Raw genomic sequence first — 23,806 nt, 5'->3', positions numbered from 1 at the left:
AGTCATTTGTATTAAAGACCATGTTATAAGAGAGTGAAGAAAACTACATTAAGTCCTTGAAGTTAACAGGTTTTTTTTTTTTGTTTCTTTACATAAAATATTGTAATGCATTTAATCTCAAATACGGTAGAATATAGTGTTGCCTTGTTATTATTTCCATGGAATAAGGAGGGAAACTGAAATAAACTGAAAGCCACAGGGAGCTATTCCAGGAATGAGAATTTTAGAGCGACTGTATCCATCAGGTGAGCCAACCAGCATATGAGACAGCACTGCCGATAAATACGGAGGTTTTAAAGACACAGGGGTTGTGGACAGCTGTAGGGGGTGCAATTCATTTTCCCTACTCTCGTGGACTTGGAGTTCAGTGGGGGCCCAAGCCTAGGACACTAACCAAGTGACACAGGCCATGCTGAATCGCACAGGAGGGAGGCACCCGGCAAAGGTGTGGCTCAGGCCAGGTGAAGGAGTTACTTGTATTCGGACTGGAGGAGGGCAGAGAAGTCCTTCAGGAGGTGGCTCTAAGTAATATAAAGGCTGAAGGCCCTGGAGTCAGACCCCTGGCTTTGCACTTAGTAGCTCTAGACCGAGAATAAAGTGCTCTCATTTTCTGAGTCTCAGTTTCTGCATCTATGAAATGGGATTAATGTGATGTGCCTTCCAGGATTGTTTGTAAGATTAGATGACACAGAAAATAGTTGTTTTTGGGGGGAAGGAGGGGAGTTGCTAATTAGCATTTGAAACCCCGTCCATAGGATCCCCACTTTATGACTCACAGGGGGAGACAAAGCCCACCTCTCACGAATGAAGCCAGAGGCACAGTCTCGTTTGGGTGGCTTCCCTTTCAGCTAAAAGCAAGCACAGGACTAGACTCTGACAATTAGATGCAGCTGCCACGGTCTTTGAATCACAGCCTGGTAAGCTGGACCTGATTCTCCGTTACCAAGCCTCTCGGATTCCCCAGGTCACCCTCATTCCACCCACATGCCAGGTTCGCCGGTATCTCAGGAAGAAGCCATTAGTGGCAGGTAGCGGCAGCGGCAGCGCCCAGAGCTGTGACCTCCTGCAGTGGCAGGAGTCTGGTGGAGGCATCGGTGTTGAAGCCCAGGGCCAGCGGTGGGGCCAGCTGGGGCCAAGTGCTACAGCAGCACGGGCGATGTCCTCACCTGATTGTCTCTGTGGTATGATTTCGGCTGTGGTCTGGCCCACCTTGTTTCTACCTGATTTCTGAGGCTGGTTCTAAGCCTTCTGATGAAAATATGAGCTACTGAATTTCCTTTCCAAAAATGTCTTTCCCGCATCTCCTGACCCCAGTCTGGTTCTGCTGCCTGTCGTTGAGAACCCTGACTAGTAGCACAGGATTTGGTGCTAGGAAGTGGAGTGACATATCCGACTGGAAAACATGGAGCTGGAGGTAGGAAGGGGTGAGTTAAATTGTTACCTGTTGTATCTCGGGAGACACGTTGCATGACTAAGGAGTTTTAGGGTGAAAGACGGGAAGAAATTCCGGATGTTGTACCACTGACTACTTCTTGTAGCTTTCAGTAAGATTGCAAAAGAAAGGGGTAAGCTTGGGCTGATGGGGGTCTAGTCGGAAAGCTAGGAAGGAAAAATACACGGCTTTGCCAAGAAAAGCCCTCCCTGCCTGTGGCATATGATCCACGCTGGCTGGGAATTTCTTTTCTTTCTTTCTTTCTTTTTTTTTTTTAAAGCTAAGAAAGCATATTAAATGAAAAGTAGATAGTACACTCCCAAAATAGTGGGAGCGGGCAGGCCAGGAAAAGAGCAACTGCCCCGGGAATTTCTTAATTTGCTGCCTTGCAGGGTTGGAAACTGGTCCAGATGATAAAATACGGTGAGGACTCAGCGTGGTATAGGCGTGCTAGAGATGCTTAATAAATAGGACCAAGCTCCTGGTTATTTGGGGATACCATTCCTAGAAAAGGGCCACGTAAAGTGAATCCATTTCAACAGGGGACCAGAATTTTATAGCAAATTTTGGAGAGGGAGAAGTTTTAAGTCTTTAGTTGGAAAAGAAAGACACGTTACCAAGTTGTGTTTTATGTCTTCTATTTAACAAACTTAACAACTGCATGCTAATCCTGATGAAAAAGAATGAATCAAACACTAACTTCTTTTGGTGTGATTTTTTTTTTTTCATAAGATTCCTCACTTGGTATTTGATTTCCACTGTGTGTTCATAAAGGCGGTAATTTTGCCCCAAACAGAGGGTTTTATTCATCATCCTAAGGGCTTTTCTAAATCCTTTAAAATACATCTGAAACAGGGACTGGGGTTTTCTCCTCTTGAGCTGTGAGCTGGCTTAACTGCAGGATTCTTTGACTGTGATTCGGAAATCCCCAGTGTCAAAGTCACAAGCACTGACTTCAGAAAACCCCGTACCTTTTGCAAGACAGGCAGCCAACGTGCACTGTGCTTTCACTGCCCGTTCAAATGCTTACAAGCTTAAACAATTAGCTCTTTTGAGACTTGACACAGAAGGGAGGGGTTTATGGTATTTCTGGGAGGCACCGCAGGGACTATTTTTGTGGGGACTAATTTGATAAGTAGCCAGTAAATGAGTGAAATTTTCACATATTGAAGACATTAGGTCCTCTACTCAATCTTATACTTGTAGGCCTTGGATACTGAATATCTGATATTGAGAAGCCCCCTCAGTATGCCTCTCCTCCTGCGATGCCTTATTGGAACATGAGGCGGGAAGGCTCTGCTGACACATCTAGTTACTGTTCACTGGTTCTGTGTTGGCGGGAGGGAAAATTGGATGTTGACACATCACTTGCACCCAGGACTAAGGTAAGGCGTACATGTGTCACATCTGTGCCACCCCGGAGGAAGGTCAGGAACGGGGTCTGGTTCTTTTGTCCCAGCAACCAGCATGACGCCCCGACGCATGTTAAGCGCTCTATTCACGATACAATAAAAAGAGTGGGCTGGTCTAGGAAGCGGGGGAAACTACCTGGGTAGCAGGGCTTCTAAATGTCAGGGGGCCTGCAAGAGCTGGTTGGCACCCCATAGGTAAATAGGGCCGGGGGGCCAGAGCGAACCTGAAAGCACCCTCCCCTCCAATCACCCAAGGGTGGCTGCACCAGCTGCTCAGCTCCAGCCAGCAGTTCTCTCTCCGGGGGAGAATGCGTGGCCCGTGGTGCCAGACCATCCCTTTTCTTCAAGAGAAACTGAAATTGCGTGAAATCGTTCCATTTTTCTTTTATCTTTAATAGCCTTTCCTAAGTTTTCAATGTTAGCAACAATATCAAATTAAAAGACAAACAACCTGTCAGTAGATACACGTCTGTTGCCATTACGTAACCTGCACACCGGGATTGATGACCCTGGAGGTGAGGAAGAAATGTTCCCTCAGGGACCGTGACGGGTCAGTCTGATCTCAGCAAGTAGCTGAGTGGCAGGGCAGGGCGTGAGCGAGGAGGAGGGGAGAGTTGGTTGGAATTATAATAATATTGGCCACGTACTGGTTACCGAGCCTTTCCCATACTTGATCTAAGTCAATCCTTCAAACAACCCTATAAAGTTGGCCCATTAACTGCACATGAGGAAACTGAGGCTCAGAGGTGCTAGCTTGCCTGAGGTTACCTGACAACGTGTGAGTAATCAGGATTTGCACCCAGAACTGTGTGAGGCTAAAGGCTCTCAGTTACCCCTCAGGAAGCAGGTGCTCTGGACAAGGAAAGAACCACCTATTTGCTTACCCGGCACACGTATTGGCTCTGGGGTCCGGGGGAGAAGGTCTTGGAGCGGATGATGGTGCTTCCTCGAAGAAATGGCCCTGGAGACGGCGTGCCCACCCGCCGGTCCTTGGGCCGCACCACTGTGGGGGATGGGGCCGGGGCTTCTGTGTTGGTCTCTTTGTCCACCTGAGGAAGAAGCCACCACAGTTTTGAGGCCACCAATAACCGCAGAGTCTCAGCCACCCAACCTGAGACCCATGGAGAAGACTCCCCAGCTGCTTCCCACTCCTGTCACCTCACCTTTGTCCCACAGACAGAGCTGGGAGCTTCCTTGGCCCCAGCCCTGCTCAGCAGGACATAGCCTAAGGCCCCCAGTGCCGCTGGCCGCTATTCCTCCATATTACCTGTGAGCCGGGGCTAGCTGGGGTATATTCAGTCCCCAAGCAAGCTCAGGTGAGTAGCAGAGGCACCGCAAACACGGGTGTCCTGGACTTCACATATTTAAGACTTATGTGCCAGGCACATTTTGACAAAGCCACAACCAAGGCCCCCACTGCCCCAGCCAAGAACCACTGATGTTTTCTTGGAACTACGGAGGCAAGCAGCAAATCTCTTTCTTAAACTAGGTGGTTAGGTTTTCTACCGCCCTTTTCACAGTAGTCACCAGTAAAAGATAAGCAAACAGAAACACCTAAATGCAGGGCCTCTGTCTGCCTTAACAGTGCCGTTGCGTAACTTCGAAAAAGGCACTCCCTTTGACTGGAACAGCTGCAAAAAGGTTCCCCCTTGGTGTGGAGCGGGCAGCCCTGGATTCTTCTCTCATCCCGCTTGGCCAGGTGCACCTGGCCAAGCGTTTGTGCAATGCCTGCAGCTCCGCCCCCAGGAGCCCTGCACGGACACAATGGGGGGCTCTATTTCCAGGAGCCCTGCAGAGATCTCCGTGGGGAGTGAGTCCTGTTGTAACACGTCACAGTGCAGCAGTGAAGCAGGGGCCAAGGGGAACCTGACTGGACTCCCTTCTCCTAGGTGCACTGTAGGCCAACCCAAATGAAGAAATGCACTCCTTAGACCCTGTCTGCAAGGTGAGCATTACTCAGTCCAGTTTAGAGATGTGGAAATGAAGGTTCAAGAGGGATGGAGTCACCTGCCTAAGATGACGCAGCTAGGGAGTAGCAGAGCCAGCATTTGAACCCAGAACCATCTGACTGCAAAGCTAGATAGAGGTCTGTCCAGAGACACAGGAGAACTGCACGCAGCAGGAGACAGGAGGGGTGAGTCCGCCTCCCCTGGTTTACTGTCACCAAAATGAGCCAAAGTATAGGCAGCGACACTGATTTACACCTTCTGCCGGTCACCCCTTCCAAGGGCCTGTCCCCTGAAGCTGGAGGACAAGGCTTAGTGCTGAGCCTTTCCTAACTGCCTGGGCTCAAAGGTTGACGCTTACTTCCCTAAGACAGCCTTTCTTATCTCCCTAGCCCTCCCTACCTTTACCGCTGGGCACTCATCCATTTCCGGAGAGGACTTCTCGGTGAAAATGTCCTCCTCTCCTTCCTCCTCCTCTGCTGCTGCCTCGTTTTCGCTGGTTTCCTCCTCAAACCTCCTGTGATGACAAAGAACTTTGGTTACCCACCCAGAGACTGCTCTGATCCACTCACCTGCCTTTAAATGCGCCCAGGGAAGGGCTTCCAGGACGTTTTAGGACATGTTTTTGAAGGAAAAAAAGATCAATTTTAGTGAAATATAATGTACATACAGCAAAACACCTGTTCAGTGTATAGTGTGCCAAGTTTTGAGCAATGTATTCTTCTGTGACCAGCGTCACATTCATGACATGAGCCATTCCAGAGAAAGGCTCCCTTATATCCTTTCTCAGTTAATTTCCCTCCACCCCCAGCCCAGCACTGGTCAGCTTTCTGTCACTAGAGATGAAATCTGATTTTTCCAGCATTTCATATAAATGGAAATCTGACAGTATACGCTTCATTCTCTCAGCATAATGTTTCTGAGATTCATCCATGTTGGCGATTGTATCAATAGTTCACTCCTTTTTGCAGCTGAGTAATATTCCATTGGATGGAGAAGGCCGCAGTTTGTTTAGCTGTTCATCAGGTGATCAACGTTTGGATTGTTTCCATTTCTTAGCATTATGAAAAAAAGCTTCTACAGACCTTCACCTACAGGTCTGTGTAGATACAGGTTTTCATGTCTCCTGGATACTGTGTCACTTTGCTAGGGATGCCATAACACAACACCCCAGAGTGGGTGGCTTAAAACAACAGATATTTCTCATAGATCTAAAAGCCCAAGATCAAGGTGTGGGCAGGTCTCTCTTTCTCAGAGACCTCTCTGAGGTCTTTCTGTGGCTTGCAGATGACTACCTTCTTGCTGTGTCCTCAGATGGTCTTCCCGTCATTGGTGTTCCTCTGTGTGTCCAAATTTCCTCTTCTTACAAGGATACCAGCTCTATTGGATTAGGGCCCACTGTAACTTTAACAACCTCATGTTAAGTTAATCACCTTTTAAAAGCTCTATGTTCAAATACAGTCACATTCTGAGGTCCTGGGGTCAGGGCCTCAATATACGAATTTTGCAGGGGGCATCATTCAGACCATAACAGATACATATCTAGGGGTAGAATTGCTGAGTCGTACAGTACGTATAAGTTTATACTTTTAAGAAACCGACAAACTGGTTCTGCAACGTGGTTACGCCACTTTACATTCCCATCAGCAATGCTATGAGAATTCTAGTTCCTCATCTAGACTTGGTATTACCAGTATTTAAGTTTAGTCATTCTCCAGGGTGTGTGCTCATGTCTCACTGTGGTTTTAATTTGCACTTTCCCACTGACAATCTTTTCATGCATTTATTGACCATCTCTATATTTTCTTTTGCAAAGTGTCTTCTAGAATCTTTAGCCCATTTAAAAACTGGGCTGTCTTTTTATTATTGAGTTGTAAGAATTCATTATACATTCTGGATATAAGTCCCTTGCAAATATTTTCCCCAAGCCTGTGGCTTAATTTTTCCTTTTCAAAATGGTGTCTTCCAAAGAACAGAAGCTTTCGATTATGATATAGTCCAATTTATCAATTTTAAAAATTGCTTGTGCTTTTTAGGTCCTACCTAAGAAGTCTTTGCCTACCCTAAAGTTGCAAAGAATTTCTCCTACATTTTCTTAGTAGGAGTTTTATAGTTTTCAGCTTTTACGTGTAGCTCTATGCTCCATTTCAGAGTCTTTTTGTACATCATGCTCAAAGTTTTTTTTGTTTTTCTATATGGATATTCAATTGTTCCAGCATCATCTGTTGAAGAGGCTTTACTTTTGGTGATATTCTGCATAATTATTCTTTCCCCATGGACTTCACGGTTGGAAGGAGTGGTGTGACAAATGGACCGCGTTTGTTAATTAGTAATCTATCTCTATTCCCATCTTTCCTTCTCAAAGACATACATAACCGCCAGGCTTCTGATCAGCATGAGGCAGCATTACCACACTGAGCAGAAGGAATTCCAGCCAAAAGCAGAAAATCTGACATCTAGTTAGCTGGCTCAGTGAGACTGTGGGTAAACCTAAAATCTCCCTTAGGATTTTCTCAGTGGGGAGAAGAGCTGTTGGATCTCTACCCCTAACCCCACCATTAAAGCCTCCTCTGCACTTAGTGGGGGACTTGGCTACGGAAGGGGCTTTGCTCTGCCCTCCGCTGCGCCCGCAGCCTCTCTGTCTCCTTATAAAAGAGCCATTAAACATGGGAACATGCAAAAAGTCCCTCCTCCAGGATTCTGCAGACGCCACATTAACCAGCATTTACGGAGGGCTTAATAAGCTCCAGGTGCTATGCTGAGGCCTTACAGCCCTGCAGTGAGTAATTACTGTCTCCATTTTATAGATTCACAAGCTGAGGATCAGACATTTGACAGGCCGTGTCCCGTGTCACGGGCTGCTAAGTGGTGGAGCCCGGTTTCCAGCCCAGGTTTGTTCAAATCCTCTCAGCGCTCAACCATATGGAAACCTCCTCCTTTGATTATGAATCTGATCTAAATAATTCCGGAAAAAAAAATCAATCTCAATTGTAAAGAGAAAAATAATTAAAATAGACAACATCGTTTTACCCTTTGGAGCAGCATGAGAAGAAATATCTGGTGATCTGAAGGGCTGGAGAAGGTGGAGGGGGACAGGCATAGCCCTATGGGGAGCGTAAATCAGAGCAGCCAATTGATTCTCTGAAGTCCGTCTGGCAGTCTCTGCCAGAATAAAACATGGACAGAGTCTCGAGGAAGTCCAGTAGTTGGATTATACTGAATGTCGGAGAGGCAGCAGGTTTGGGGGATACTCATAATCATGCTGGTGGGAGCATTTACTAGCACCGTCTTATTTGAGAAATATTCCACAAGGCTACTTCTCAACATCTGTCCTAGACAAACACACGTTCCCAAGGAGGCCAGTACAGGGATTTCCACGCTAGCGTTGTCTGTGATTATATTCTCCTCTATTGTCTAATACTTTTAGAGTTTTGTTTTGCCTGTGAATCTCAAAAAAAAAAAAAATCCAGCCTTCTGATTATATGCACTAAAGAAGCCTGACCAAATAAAAAGGAAGGAGACACAATGGCACCCTGGGCCTTGGGTGCTGAGGGAGTGGGGTAAATTAGCGGAGAGGGCTGCTCTTTTGGGGGCCTGCACACATGACTCCAAGGTTGGGCAGGCACAGCAAGGCTAGTTAACATTCCAGCCAACATGCTCCCCCCCCCCCCAAAGAAGCCTGCCGTCTTCTTCGGATTTACTCCAGTAGAGCCGCGCTGGGATTCCCAGCCCTCTTTGCAAGTCAGTGTCTAGGGGAGTTTGAATGGCAAGGGGTGCGGAGAGAGGGGGCCACAAAAGGAGAGAGAACAGAAGGCGGTTGCTAGGCGATGGTGTGAAAAGTCTCAACACAAGCTTGGAATTTGGGGAAACCACTGATGTTGTGCCAAGGTTTTGGAAGACAGGTCCCGGGCCTATTTCCGGCATCAGACCTTTGCCTGTGTGAATCACAGCCCAGCCCAGCAGTGTGCTAGAAAGAGAGAGAGAGAGAGCGAGGGAGAGAGATAGAGAAGGCGGGGAGCGGGAGAGAGGAATTGAGACATTTTAGAGAGAATCCTAAAACCAACAAATGAACATATAAAAATTAAGGCACCCTGCCACACCCTTCATCACATGGAGGAATCAAGACGTGTAAAAGAGAGGTCAGCCTGAGGGCCAGATCCAGCCCACTGCCTAGTTTGGATCCAAGTTTTGGTGACAGAGACACAGTGGTTGGTGTGCGTTTGGTCTGTGCCTGCTTTCACACTAAAAACAGCAGAGTGAGTGAATGCTACAGAATCTGTGTGGCCCGTAAAGCAGGCATGCACAATACTCTCTGGCCCTTTCCAGCAAACATTTGCTGACCTCTGGAGTAAAACAGATTAAGGAAAGGCTCCTTCTGAGACCAAATGTAGGCTTTGGGGCTGTAACCGAATAAGACAGAAGAGCTACTGAGTGCTTCCTGTGGGTCAGGGTCTGTGTGAAGTGCTTATCAAGCATCATTTGACGGAGTCTACGAAAGACCCACGTGTAGTGGCTATTTTTAAAACCCGTATTTCACAGATGAGCAAAAGGAGGTTTCACACCACGGTTCTCAGCCCAGGTTGCACATTAGAATCACCCAGGGGGGGGCTTTGAAAACGTACTGGTGCTCCGGCGTCACCCAGACCTAGGATTCCACGGGAAGCTGGCTGAGCTAGACTCTGAATTTATATCTGAGTTCAGAGCACATGCATTGAAGCCCAACCATACTTCCTCCTCCCAAACGATCAACTTCTGGATGGAACCTGCCTTCTTCCTTTTGAGCTCGTAGTCAGCAGTGTTCCTTCTTGTTTTCCTAATAATAATTTCTACCATCTATTGAGCGTCTACTGTGAGCTTTTTACTCTTCATCAGCAGCTGTTCCTTCAGTCCTTTCCGCAGCAAGCCATATATCTAGCTAGACTTTAACACTCTTGTTTTATTTTCATTCCATTTAATTGTCCACGGTTACCTTCTGAAGCCGACTCATTGGCTCATGGCCCACCCAATATCCATTTCCACTTTCCTCCTTAGTAACAGAACCCTGATTTTTGTACTCAGCTCAACAGACCTCATTTCCCAGCCTGCCTTGCAGTGAGCTAGGCCAACTGGCTATGCTTGGCCAATCAGAAGCAAGTAGAAAATGCTGGGCGGGACTTCAGGGATGCTCCTTGGTTAAAAGGCACATAGACGCACTTTTGACTTTCCTTTCCTGATGCTTGCCTGATGGCTGGTGACTCAGCAGCCATTTTGGCCTATAAAGCAGTCTTGATGATGGAGGCCGCACAGTAACGACACAAACCAGAATGACAGAAGGAGTCTGGGCTCCCAGTAACATCTCGGAGCTGACAGATGAGCCTTCGATTGCCTTCCTCTTTTTAAGTAACAAAGAAATAAACTCCTATCTTCTGCTCTTTGTTCCTAGCAGTCAAATGCAATTCCTTATTGAGGCCTCTTCATTTTATGGCAAATTATACTTATTTTCCATTTATAGTAATATAAAGTGTCTTTAAGTTTTTTTCCTTTTTTTACCAAAATAAATGTAAGTGCATCAAGAGAAACTAATATTAGATGTGAACTAGCTTGACTATTTCGTGGAACACAGAATAACAAATTGGGAAGGGATTTGGGGAACCACCAACCAGGCTATTATACTGCACCGCTACCTGTAGAGAAACCATGAGGAGAGTGTCTCAGTTTTCCCAGGGGACCACGTCTCTTGGTTGCCCTGGTGTTTGGGGATCTCTTCCCCAGGCCCAGGTCCAAGCCAGACCAGTTCCTGAGGCTCAAGGGAGCGCTCACTTACCAGCTGTCTTCCAGGGTCCGGCTGCTGCTTCCTTCCTGCCTCTTCTCCAGCTCCACTGCTGTCTGTTCCAACAGAGCAGACACGGCGTCCTGTGAAAACAAGGGCTCACGGGTTCATCTGCACACCACGGACGCGGCCCCTCCCGGCAAGAATCAGAGCTTCTCAGAGGATGACCCTCCCCGTGAACTGAGGGTAAAACTGAAGACTGGAGTGGGTGAGCGTCTTGCCCCAGGATCACTTATACATTAGAAATACAGGACTTAGTTCTCCTAACTAGCAGTTCTCTTGAGAATAACCCCAGTATATGTGGGCAGTGTTGGAAGACGGCCAAGTTCAGCAGTTGAGTGAGACAGACTTATAGGTCTTCGGCTGTTAAGGAGATCACAGGGTAGTCAGGGAGATCATCACATGAACCATCAATAACAAAACAATGTGAGAAGCGCTGTGAGAGAGGGAAGTATGGATGCTTGGGAATAGAGGAACGACGGCAAAGCCTTTTTGGGGGCTGTAGTCAGGTAAGGCTTCCTGGAAGAAGAAGGTCTATACTGAGCATTGTTTAGAGTGAAAAGGCCTGTGTGACTTGAAGACGTGCTTTAACCTCTCTGAGACTCAAGTTTCCTTTAATACCTACCACAAAGGGTGGTTACGAAGATTGGGAATATATACATAAGGTAGGCAGAACAGTGCCTAGCACATAATTGGCCCTCAGTAAATGCCTACTAGTAGCAAAGCAAAACCGATCTTGTCCTTTTCTGAGGATATGGTTAATTTGCAAAAACCCTGGGCCAGAGTCTGGGTAATTCCTGAAATTTTCTTTTGGGGAAGGAAAGAGGGGACTGAAGTCAACTGAAGGCCTGGTATATGCCGGCACTGATAGATATAGCATTTTACTGAACCTTTACAACCCTCCCAATAGGGAGAGGTTATGATTATTCCCTTGAGAAATTGGAAATGAGGACACTAGCATGCCGAAATTTGGTGCCCCTCATGCAAGACAATGCTCTAGGTAGTAGAGGGGTCTATTTTTTAGACTGTTGCCAGTTCACAGACTTTTAGAGTGGGTTTGAGACCTCGCTTGGTTGCTTAGGAGATGTGTGTCCTTACATAACCGTTCTGAGCCCTGGTCAAGGGCGCAGGACAGACAGGACAGTGCCGGACATCACAGGAAGTGCACACAATGATGATGATGATGAAAAGAGAGGAGGAAGAGGAGAGAACAGATTGAATCCTTACTCTTATCCCTACTGGTGCGACGTAGCCCATCCCCTCCATTGATATTCCGGGCAGCAACCAACTATTTGGGATCCCATACCCTGTGTCACTCTATGTTCAAGGGCAATTTCACTGCTCCATAGAGTTCTGGCCAGTCTACTTGGCCAGCAGACTTGGACTTTCCAAACGCAGGAAACAGTTTAAGGATGTTTTATAGGTTAAAGTATACTGCACTAAAATGAAAACGATACACATTTTCAGTCAAAAATAGGCAAATGTAAGATTTTCAAGAAAGAAGTAATGAAACAGATACCGTCTATCAAGCCCTTACCAAGTGCTCTTTAAAACTTTGTACTTCTTCAAAACTTCCTAACAATGCTTTTAGACTCGAATAGATTCAACATGAAGAAATGGAAGTGCAGAGAGGTGAAACATTGACCCCTATCACCCAAGAAACACCAGGTCAGTCTTCGAACTGTCCTTCCCATGACTTTCCTCTGCCTCTTACATCAAGTTTCCACTATGGACTACTATGCACATAGTAGGGTCTTAATAAAGGTTCATTTTCTACCTTCCACAGATGTTGCCTTCCTTCTTCACTTAATTTAAAAAAAAATCATGACGTGAATTCAGGTTTTCATATGAGGTCAAGCAAAGTATAGAAGGGTGAGCACAACTGGGAAGGGGGGCAGTTGCAGATGGGGGACTGGCCCCTTGCAGAGATCTCTCTTACCCTCGCCTCTTCACCCTCTCCTCCCCGTCCCCTCTGCTCCATATCTTCCACCTCTGATGCACAGACATCTCCCTTTCTGGGAGAAGCTTTTTCCTTCCTTGCATCCCAGTGCTGCATGTGTGGGGGGTGGCGCAAACCTGAGGCCCAGCTCACCGTGCTTTCAGGCCCTGGGGTGGGGGCCAAGGCTCCCCCTGGCTTGGACTCCCTGCTCTGTTTCTTCAAGTATTTGTAGCTCAGGAGGTTGTACCAGCGAGTCGACCTCTCCCCAGACCGGCAGACCTCGGCCAGGCTGATCTGGGCGCCTCCCTGTTGAAGATGTAAAAAGGGAGAGCGTAAGCAGGGGCTGGAAAGGTGTCCCGGGGCATTTGGCTCCTGGGAAAAGTATGGACAATACCTGTCCAGGTGAGATGGAAGCTTCCTGGGAGGAAGAAAGGGCTAGTCGTTAATCATTTCTGATAACTCACTCATTCACTAACTTATTCATCCATCGGATTACTCACTTGCCAAATGTCTGTTAAATGTTTATCTGTAGATACTGATATGGACAGCTCTGCAGGCTATATTGTTAAGGGGAAAAATAGCAGAGTACAGAACAGGATATACAACATGCTACTTTTTGCACAAGAAATGGAGAAAGGTATAAGAATACATATATTATTTCATGCATCACTAAGAAAGAAAAATAGCTGCCAATTAAACTATGAACTGCCGTCCAGTAGAAACTGCATCTTGACTTCAGAGACGATAGTGTGAAGATAACGTGTACTCTAACATCTATGATACAGAGAAATGTTAGATAATGAAAAGTTGCAGAGAAAAAGGATACAGGGGATAGGAGGGAGGGGGAATGTGATTGTCAATAGGTGGTCACACGTGGGCCAAGACCAGAAGGAGGCGAGGCAGTGAGCCCTGTGCATTGATATCTGGAAACAGGGAATTCCAGCCAGAGGAAGCAGCGGGTGCAAAGGCCTGGAGTGGGGCACATGCTGGCGTATTCCAGGGGCACAAGAAGGCTGGGGAAGTCTTGAGGATGAAATCTAGGAGGTAACAAGGAGTAGATCCCGGAGGGCCTTGGAGGCCAGGTAAAGGGCCCAGGTGTGGACTCTAGGTGGAGACAGAAGCCATGGTAAGCTTTCAAGCAGGCGTGGCATGCACTGATTTGCAATTTTAATAGGATCACTCTGGCTACTGTATTGAAGAGATGAATGGAGAAGACAAAAGACAGAGGTGGGACACCCAGGAGGAGACCGCTTGTGACAAGCCATGTAAGAGATGATAGTGGTGAGAGGCAGCTGGAGTCGGGGGGATCTTTTCAAGGTGGAGCTACCAGGAGTTCCTGAAAGACTGTGTGGGGCGTGACAGGAAAAGGGTCAAAGATGACCCTATGGTCTCCGGCCTGGGCAACGGAAGAACGGGGTTGCCATCAGCTGAGATGGTGAAGGCACAGGACGAAAGATCAGGGGGCACATTTGTGGACAAGTTATCTGAGATGCCTACTGGACACACAAGAGGACGTGGACCAGGCAGAGGACATATAAGATAGAGATGAGCAGAGGGGCTCAGGCTGGAGTCATCCATTTGGGACAGTGTTTAAAGCCAAGAGACAGGATATCACCAAGGGGGTCAAAGCAAATAGACAAGGGAGGAGGAGCAAGGCCTCAGCCCGGGGCCCCTCCAACCTAGAGGGGTCAGGGAAATGAAGAATCAGCAAAGGAGACACAGAGAGAAGACAGCGAGATGGGAAAAGGCTAGCAGAGATAAGTGTCACGACAAAGGCTATCAAGGAAGGTGGCATGAGCAACTGAGCCCCGTGCAGTTGCCAGGCCACGAGATGATGTAGAACTGGCCACTGGATTTAGCAACAAGCAGGTCACTGAGGACTTGACAAGCACTTTTCTGATGAGGGAAAAAGCCCATGTGGGCTGGGTTACAGAGAATGTGAACACCTCCTTCGTGCTTTGCTGTAAAGAAAAGGCAAGAAAGGATGCCGTCGCTGGAGGCAGTAGTAGGGTAAAGAAAAGTGTGTTTTTTAAGCAAAGGGGAAGAGCAGCACGTTGGGACACTGACGGGTCAGATCCAGCGGAGGAGGGAGAACTGAAGACAGAAGGGAGAGCAGGACAATGACCGCTGGCCTGATGTCCTTGCGAGAGAATGGCCTTAAATGGGAGTGGGAGGGCCCATCCTTACAGCCAGGAGAAATTGCAGAGATGAGAACAGCTGGATGTGGGTGGCAGTTGCAGAAGGTTTCAGGGGAGGGGAGGATAAGAACTACCCGCTGGGACAAGCTGGAGAGTAAAATCTTTGGAGATACAGCATAAGTGCTGGGCACCAGCATTAGGGCTCACGGGAGCTCCGTGGCCATGATTTTAAAATGACACCATCCGGCATGGCTGTGTGTGTTTTTGTCCAGTTGCACAGGTGGAAAGGAGGTGGAGAGTTCGCTTCGACGGAGCTGGGATTTCGCCAAGTGAGAAAGGCACAAAGGAGATGGTGTTATGAGCTGTTGTTACTTACGGGACTTGAGTGGGGCCTAGGAAGGGGGCTGCCTCAATGGAGCCTGTGCTGAGTGGCTGTGAGCTTAGCAGGTGAGGGTGGGCAGCTAGGGGCCAGCTGGAAAGCATGTGACCTATTATGCTGCACTATAGCTTTGGGTAGAGCTGGTGCCTCTGATATTGGGGAAAGCAGGCCACATATTCCTCCAAAACCATAATCCAGGTCCAAGGACGTGAGAGACTCGTACAGTCACCCCGTGACAGATAGGACAGTTCGATGGCTATGTGTAAGGAAGCTGGAATCTGTGTTCAAATTGAGGTCTCTAAATCCAGGTCTCTAAACCTATGTGCTGGATGACCCAGGCAGGTTACGGAGCCTGTCTGGGCCTTGCGCCCTTATCTGTCAAATGACAGCAGTCCTGATGCTTCTTCCTAGGGCTGCTGTGAGGATTCAATGAGATACTGCACGCAAAGCTCTTAAGCCAGCGCTGGACACACAGACACTGCTCAGGACCGGTACTCTGGTTGCCTCGCTGATTCCATGGCTCTGAACAGACCAGGGATTCCGCAAACGCAGCAGTGCTGGAAGACTGCGTGGGAGCAGACAGCCCTTTCTCCTTGTGTCTCCCTTCCTCGCCTCCTCCAGCCACCAAACCATGATAGCCTGACACTCCACGTCCCCACAGGATACGGAGAAGTAGGTTTCCCATTGGCCACGGACAGAGACCAGCCACCGTGGGATGGGCGCTTGGCTGCTGCCATGGCAACCAGCAATGGCCAGACTTCAATTAGGGAAGAGGAACAAAAGGCATCCAATTAGGAGAAGAACACAGGATGCAGTCTCCTCACTTTGGAGTGGCCAGGGCTGAGGAAACGCTGCGCTGCAGGAGCCCGGGTTTGGAAAAGTGTCCTGCCCTGTCACTCAGCGGCCACCATGCTTGCCACTCCCTCCAGTCACTGTCCCCACCTGTGAGGTCCAGGGAGCACTGCGCTGGCACGGAGAAAACACCGAGGGTCTGACATGGGTGGGTTGTAGAGGGTCTGACAGTGCTCCTGACTGTGTGACCTTGGGAAAGTTCTTTCTCATTTCTGTGCCTCGGTTTCCTCACTGGTATACCAGGGCCTATTTTATAAGACTCAGTGAGGATCCACAGCGATAATACAGGTAAGGAGCTTAGCTCAGTGCCTGCCACATAAACTGTACCCAGTCGACACTAGCTATTGCATTGTTGTCAGTAATAATAACAGCGTAAGTGGCCACGACGATGCTGTTATGGGCCCCAGCTGAGGAGGAGAGGGATGGGAACTGGTATCCTGCAGGCTCCTCACTGCTTTACGTCCTTCCTGTCCAAGGTGCGGTCCAGGCACCAGCAGCATTGGCATGACCTGGGAGGTTGTTCGAAATGCAGGATCTCAGGCCCCGTCCCAGACTTGCTGAATCAGAATCTGCATTCTAACCAGAGGCCCCAGGGAACTCGTGTGTGTGTTCAAGTTTCGGAAGCGCTGCTGTGGAGCCTCGTTTAATCTCCAGAGAACCACTGGTGAGATAGGCAGTGCTAGCTGAATTTTACACATAAAGAGATTGAGGCTGGAAGAGTTTTAGGTGGCACGGCAGGGAAGGGAAGGGCTGGTGACTCAGCCTTAGGGCCAAAGGATGTGGCCTCAATGCCACAGCAAAAGCAGAGGCACATCTGTCAAGTATGGAGAGTGAGGAGGTTGCAGGTCAAGTGTGGGTCACACCAGGAAATAGGAGGCCAGCCCATCCAGGGGGCAGGACTGCCCCTGCCACCCTCCCAGCGTCCAGACACGGAGGCGGGAGAAGCTCCGGGAGGGTTCACATCCTGTTTCCCTCCTTTGCACGTGCCTGCGTTTCCTGTTACCTAAAGCCATCCATCTCCAACGGGGCCCTCAACACAATGTGTTGTTTATCCTTACTGGCTTACAGCGTAGCCATCAAAGGTGGCTCTATTTCATGTTACCATTCGAACACTTTGAAATCTAAATGGCGCAGGGGGAACAAAGCCCTTCACTTCTTCTAAGTCATTTGGGCAGCACATCAAGCCCCTGCGTTAGCTACGAATCCCCATTTTCTAGATGCGAAAGCTGAGGAACATCCATCTGTACTTGGGTCTGCCTGTCTGTAGGGACCCAGGGCTACTTCATCTCCAATCCTGACTCCTGCCAATACTGGTGGGGGGAGGGAGAAATAGGCGGGTGAGGAGGAGGGGGACGTCGGAGGAGCTCTGCTCCAGGGAGGGACTAGCAGTGGCCCCATCCGACGAGAACCTACTGTGTGTCAGATGAGTAGGTGCTTTACATGAACCCTCTCACTTAATCCTTATAATGACTCTTCTAGTGGGCATGAGGGAGGCATTATCATTTGCATTTTATGGATCAGAAAACTGAGGACCAGAGAGGTTAAGTAACTTGCCCGAAGTCACCCAGCTATATAACGGGTGGTAAAGGTGGGGTCTGAGCTCCTGTCTATTTGTTCTTCTCTAATGCTGCATGGTCAAACTATGGCATGTGGCTAGTATCTTCCAGGTTCTGGTAGTTTAGGAAAACATTTTTAAGTCTGTTACTCTTTCTCCCATAAAGCGAGCTCCCCTCACCCCCAGTAAGTCTGAGAACGCTGTTTACCTGTGGAAGAGCCTGCCTCGAACCCCAGATGATGCTGACTGACACCAATCTGTGTTTTCTCTAAGCCTTCATGCTGAAGTGCAAGGTGGACCAATCCCTAGAAGGACAGAAGTCCGGACAGACAGACAGACAGACAGATAGACACACTGCCCTCACCAGGCAATCTTCCATAAGGCTCTGGTCGGTAGTGCAGACATCGACTCTTAAGGTCTTCTGGTGAAGGGCTGGATAGGACATGGACACCCAGAACACCTCGTTGAACACGACGGTGTCCGAGGCGTCCAGGGGCCGGGTCCGAAACAGGCAGGTGGTGCTTTCGGAACAGGGAAGGACAGCCACACGGATGTTCCTACAGGGAGACAGAAATGCAGGACAGCCCGGGTCAGCCCAAGTCTGGGGGCTGTGATGAGCTAACCAGCTGCTGCAAATGCCGAAGAAAACAGTGGACCAGGGCCTGTCGTTTCTCACGGAGGTTATTTGGGAGGGATGCAGAAAAGGGCCCCTAAGAATATACATCGCTCTTCCTTCTCCTGAACGCCCTAAATTCTTAGAACCTCAAAGCATGAGGAGCTTGAGGCCAGCAGCGTGCGAAGTTCCACGGCGAGGCTGCTTGTTAATCCACAGGAATCCTCACACAGTCGCTGGGAGGAAGGCAACCCCTGCGAAGGGGAACGTGCCGTCCTAACAAAACCTCAGATGCATTTGCCCTTTGACCCAGACAGCTCTCTTCTAGGCACCCTTGCACTGATACCCCTGCACAAGTACCAGTGACATATGAGGTTTTTCACCCTGGCGCCATGTGTACGAGCAAAAGACTGAAAACAACCCCAGTGTCCAATCGCGTCTTTCTTCTGTGTGGCCTGCTTTCCTCCTTCCCACATGCTGCACCCCGATGCTGGCTGGGTGCAGATCCCAGATATATGAGATTATATATATATAAGCTCCTGCTACTGCTGTCAGGCCATTGGTGTAAAGGAGAACACGGAGGCAGGCGATTCCTGGTCTGTGTGCTGGGAACAGCCAACAGGCAGACAGTGCAGGTAGGTATTGGCCCATTATCAATTTCGAGGTAACACCCATCACATCCAACAGAAGCACAGTGATGGGTGCTGACTCTTGAGAATGGTAGACCTGCCTCTTTCTGCGTGGAATACTTGAGAGCAGATACAAGGGACCGTGACTTTCTTCTCCAGGAGGCCTCAAGTTCATAGTGATCTGCTCAGCACCCTGTGCTTCCCGCTGGCACACGGTAGGTGCTCGGGGCGTGTGTGTGAAGTACGGAGTGCTTCTCTTTATGGTTGGTGAGTTTGCCCTCATGCCTGTCTCCACGTGCACAGTGCTGACACTTAGCATCACAGTCACAGGCATTAAATGCCCCCAGTGGGTTTACAGGGCCCCTTGTAAGCAGAGCGAACAGGACAGAGCGAAAGAGTGATCCCAGGGATGGCAGCAGGGGGACAGAGGATAATACACAGCCTGTGGGCCACATACTCACACTTTCTGGTCTTGTCGCAGCAACAGAGCAGAAAGGTTACTCAGCTGGATGATTAATATTGCAAATTGCTTACTCTTCTCATCATACCTGAAAGGGAAAGGGGCACACGGAGTACCTATTATTAACAGTTCTCTCTCTCTCTCTCTCTCTCTCTGATCATCACAGGCGTGGTGGCTGCTGGCTGCTCTGGGGACTGTGGTGAGCCTGAGAGCGCAGACCCAGTGTTTTGCTGCCATTCAGGAATAGAGGAGCTATTAGTCTCCATTTTAAAAGGGATGCCAGAAGTTTGTGCGAAATTTCCTGATATTTAAATGTTGGCAATTAAGCCCTATTAAAAAAATATTGAGGCCATCCCCACATCAAGAGACAATAAGAATTAAGTCTGGGCTGTAGCCCCCAGGAGTCAACTTCGGTCTAGGAGGTTGAACTCTCCATGGGATGGTAAAGCAAAAGCCACAGCGACAATGACCAAACAGACCAAGAGCGAGGTCTCAGTCCCAGTCCTGGTCTGGCTCTGCCACTGGCCAGCTCAGTGAGTCAGGGCAAGTTACACGGTCTGCAAAGCCTCAGGGCTTTGAAGACCTCTATAAAGTGAGGGGCTGGGAGGCAGGGAAAGAGATGGGTCCCCTTTAGCTGGGAGCCTACAAGTGTCAGCAGATCCTGGTGGTTCTGCCTTCCTCCCTGGGCAGCCGGGAAGGTAAACGCTGGTGAGACGCTGCCCACGAGGAAGGGACCCTGCTCAGATGGCACCCCTCTGCGTTTGCCCTCCCTGTCACTTACTTCAGGGCAATCTGGACCCGGGTTGCACCCACTGCTTCTGATTCGTCACTGTCGAAAGCAGCGGCCTCTGAAGCACCCAGTCTGGAAGGCAACACGGGAGAGAAACAGGGTCAGACCTCCTTGCGGTGACCAGGGGCCCAAGTTACTGTCTAGAAACAGGGTTCTGTCTGGAAAGGTGCAGCTGGATCCTCAGGAGGACAGTGTGGGGAGGTCCGCTCAGCCTCCCTGCTGACCCTCCCGCCCACCACCGCTCTTGGTCCCTTTCGAAGGGGCTGTCCTTTCTCCAGTGCTTGCTCCCCTAGCCTTACACCCCAGATGGCAACCAAAGAACTGGTGTGCTCCCGAATCCAAAGCACCCCCAGCCCTCGGAGGAGCTGTGTTGTCTGCCTCTGTGGCATGGCTCCAAACAGGGCTGCCTGAGAGGCTGGGGTGTGGGGTCACCCGGGCATGTCCCCCCGTGGGTCCCTCCCACATACCTTGGGGCCCAAACTCTGAGGATTCAGAGTTCCCAGAGATCCAGGACTCAGGGACCCACCTCTGTACAGATGCCTCATACACACCACTGTCCCCAGCCACGGATTCATCTGACACGGCAGCCGAGACGCAGGCCACTTTGAGGCCGCACCCCTGGGCTGTATTCACAGCTGGAGGAAGAGGTGGGAAAGGAAGGATGGCAAGATGGGGTTCAGAAGCCAAAGAACCGCTTTTGCAACACACTTTTGATCTATCCACCCTCTGCCTTAAGATGGTCCTGCCCAATTCCAGCCATCTCTGAACTCTGCACCAGGTCCTGCCTTGCATTGGGGTGAAGCAAAGGGCAGCATCTAATGCTGTGTTTGATATCCCAGCCACTGGAGTCAAAGTGCCTGGGTTCAAATCTCAGCTCCACCACTTGCTGGTTCATGATATTGGGACACTGATTTAGCCCCTCTCAGCTCCAATTCCTCATCTGTAAAAACGGAGATAACACCTACCCTGGAGGGCTTGTGTGGGGGACTCAATGAGACAGTACAGGGAAGTCTATAGCGCTGGTGCGGGGAGAGCGCTCTATAACATCCATCACTACTCTCCTTACTGCGACTGGCATTCCTATCACTATGGCGATGCCTTCTACATGCATCCCTACAAGCCTGGCGTCAAGTAACAGCCCCTGAACCCTGAGGAAGGGGAAGGGGGCGCATGGGTAGGACTGAAACATGGGCTCTCTCACTCGGCCTATCCCATCCCACTCGTCTCCCTGTCCTTGACGGGGGCCCTCCAGAGTCTCGGACCCACGGCTCAGACCAGGCACAGGCTGCACCTTCCTTCCTGCCCCAAGTCACGGGCGCCGACAGTGTGCCAGGCCCATTGCCAGGTTCAGAGCTACCAAGATGAAGATGACAGTTCCTGCCCTCTGCACGGCAGGGAAGGCCAAACTCAGGGCCCTCCACCTCAAAGCCATCACCACTGAGCCCCCGCTGTGTGCTGGGTGCTGGGGACAGACGGAAGAAGAAACTGGGCATGGGCAGGGTGACACCCCGCCTGGGAGATGTGAGCAGCCGTCCATCCGGGTGCAGCTTTCCCAGTCGGTGTCCCACGCCTGCTGCAGCCTGCGGGGACCTCCCGCCTCCAGACGCGCACACCTCCACCCTCCACTAAACCACTTAAGGAGATTAATTTGTCTGCTGACTGAACAGCAGCACTAATCGCATAACCTGCTTAGCATCTGCGCTCAGCCTGGCATCGCTCGCTGAGGGAAGGGTTCTGGAGGTGGCATGAAGGAAACGCCATCCTGAGGCACACGGCCTCTGGCCCACAGCCCCAAGGATGCTGTGGGGGAGGAGAGGAGGCCACTCCCCAACACCGGGCACCAGACTCGGTCCCCTCCTGGGTTTACCACGCCCTTGGGTAGCGTCGGGAACTCTTCCTGGGCCTTGTTAGAGGTTTCACCTGCACCTCCTCCTCTCCAGGGAACAATTTTCTGAAGTTTGCCACCTGCTGTAGTAGGAAGCCTGTTTTTATTTTTGTTTGAGAGCACTCAGCATGACTCTCTTCCTGATGACAGAGCCCCAGGGATCTCTCGGCTTCTCGTCTAAGGGAATGGCGGGCACTCGCCCAGCAGAGCCTTGCATTAGCCAGGGAATCTCATCGTCCTCCCCCTGCTGCCACCGGTCCTTGCACACAGATGGTGGATTGTGGGCACGGTGGTGGCCCTCCTGCCCATTCCTGGAGCCTTCAGGCTCAGATGGGTCCAGCGTCTCCTAGCTGGCTCACCAGGAGCAGGAGCCGGTACCTGCCTTCACGTGGGTTCTGGGCAGGTAGTCCTGGTACCAACCCTGACTCCACCACTTTGTAGCTGTGACACTAACCTTGGACGTCATCTAACCTCACTGTGCCTCAATTCTTTCGCCTGCAAAGTGGGGGACAAGCAAGAACAACCTCCGAAGTGTTAATAAGCTTTAAATGCTAAAACCGTTAAACAGGCCCCATGTTTTTGATAAACTTTACCAGGGAAGTCAGGCCCGGAAAGGCCAAGAACCCCCGGGGGGGCTGACTAAGCACCTTGCTCAGTCCTGACCTTCACACCCAGGAGGCGGAACCAGTGAGGGCCAGAGCATCTCGGGTATGAACACACTGAGCTATCGAGCATCCTAAGAGGAGTGTGATGAGTGACGACAAAGAGGGTGGGTTCTGGGGTAAAAAAAGACCCAGATTCCAATCCTTGCCTTCCCACTTGCCGGCTGGGGGACCCAGGGCAAGTGGCGTCACATTTCTGCACCACCATTTCCTCATCTGTGGAATGGGCACAAGAGAAGGAACCAACTGCACCTTATGAAGCACACTGCTCACTGTGCACTGCGCCCCCGTGAACGTTAACTATTATGAGTTAGTATGTGGTTGCTGCTAAAGATAGAGAGGTTTGCTCTCAATAAGTCTCAGCGGTCACCACCAGCAGTCTTCTTTTTGGAAGATTACTTCTTGAAATCTCAATCCACATCAGCATGGACCTTCTGACCCCACACAGAATGGGAGTCAGATCATTCTCTGACTTAAAACAGTCACATGGGTCCCCAATGCAGTTACAATAAAATCCAAACTCCTTAGCCTAGCTCCTCAGGCCTTCTGTGACTCTGCCTGATTTCCAGCCTCGTTGGCGACCCCCCACCTATGGCCCCTGTCGTAGACCCTTGCTCCGCCTCAGGTCTTGCTCTTGCGTTTCCCACGGCTGGCTCCTTCTCGCTTCTGAAGTCTCCATTCAAATGCCACCTTCTTTCCCAAGCCAATCTGAACTGGCAGGCCCACCCCAACCTGAAAGGCTCCACCATATCCTGTTCTATGTTCTTCCCAGTGCTTCTCCTGGTCTGGTTGGACAGTTACTACCTGCGCCTCCATTTGCATGTACGCTTCCTGGGAACGGGCACCTGCCCTCAACGCTGTATCCTGATGACTAAACCAGTGCCCGGCACATGGCCTGTTTGTTGCCTGAATGAATGAACCATGTACATCCATTGGTATAGGACCAGGCATGTAGTTTTAGTAGGTACCGAATAACAGTTATCTGTTGAATGAATGAATCCACCACAGAAAACGCTTCCTTAGCCCAGGAATATAGTAAGTGCGTAATAAATACCCACTGAATGAACAAATGACTCGATATCCCATGTAAAGGTCTGGCACGCAGAAAGCAGTCAGTGATGACCGTATGATCACAGGTGTCACAGGGGTCCGAGCTCCGGCCTGGGCACAGCGCCCACCTTCCTCCCTCCTCGCGGTTCCCACCCTGCGGGTGCGGTGCCCCCTACCTTGGCCCAACTGCTTGTCCTCCGCGCCAGGTCCCTCCAGCTGGTACTTCTCCCGGGTGCTGCTGCCAAGGCTCAGTTC

General features: G+C 49.9%; 1 protein-coding gene across 1 annotated transcript in view; it reads right to left on the bottom strand.

The window, feature by feature from the left end:
- The window catches only part of WWC1 (WW and C2 domain containing 1), a 100,577-nt gene that overhangs the window by 6,968 nt on the left and 69,803 nt on the right, over positions 1-23,806 (bottom strand). Inside the window, exons 10-18 of the mRNA XM_019635931.1 lie at positions 23,728-23,806; positions 20,481-20,589; positions 19,946-20,026; positions 19,166-19,252; positions 17,827-18,019; positions 12,692-12,844; positions 10,594-10,682; positions 5,193-5,307; positions 3,729-3,893 (exon numbers count right to left, since the gene is read on the bottom strand). Of these exons, the coding sequence (XP_019491476.1) occupies positions 3,729-3,893; positions 5,193-5,307; positions 10,594-10,682; positions 12,692-12,844; positions 17,827-18,019; positions 19,166-19,252; positions 19,946-20,026; positions 20,481-20,589; positions 23,728-23,806 (1,071 nt within the window). The remainder of the gene's footprint in view (positions 1-3,728; positions 3,894-5,192; positions 5,308-10,593; positions 10,683-12,691; positions 12,845-17,826; positions 18,020-19,165; positions 19,253-19,945; positions 20,027-20,480; positions 20,590-23,727) is intronic.

This window comes from Hipposideros armiger, unplaced genomic scaffold (genome assembly GCF_001890085.2).
Source record: "Hipposideros armiger isolate ML-2016 unplaced genomic scaffold, ASM189008v1 scaffold_25, whole genome shotgun sequence".
Classification (NCBI taxonomy): Eukaryota; Metazoa; Chordata; class Mammalia; order Chiroptera; family Hipposideridae; genus Hipposideros; species Hipposideros armiger.
The sequence above is the reverse complement of the archived record's forward strand: the minus strand, read 5'-3'. Positions and strand labels throughout refer to the sequence as shown.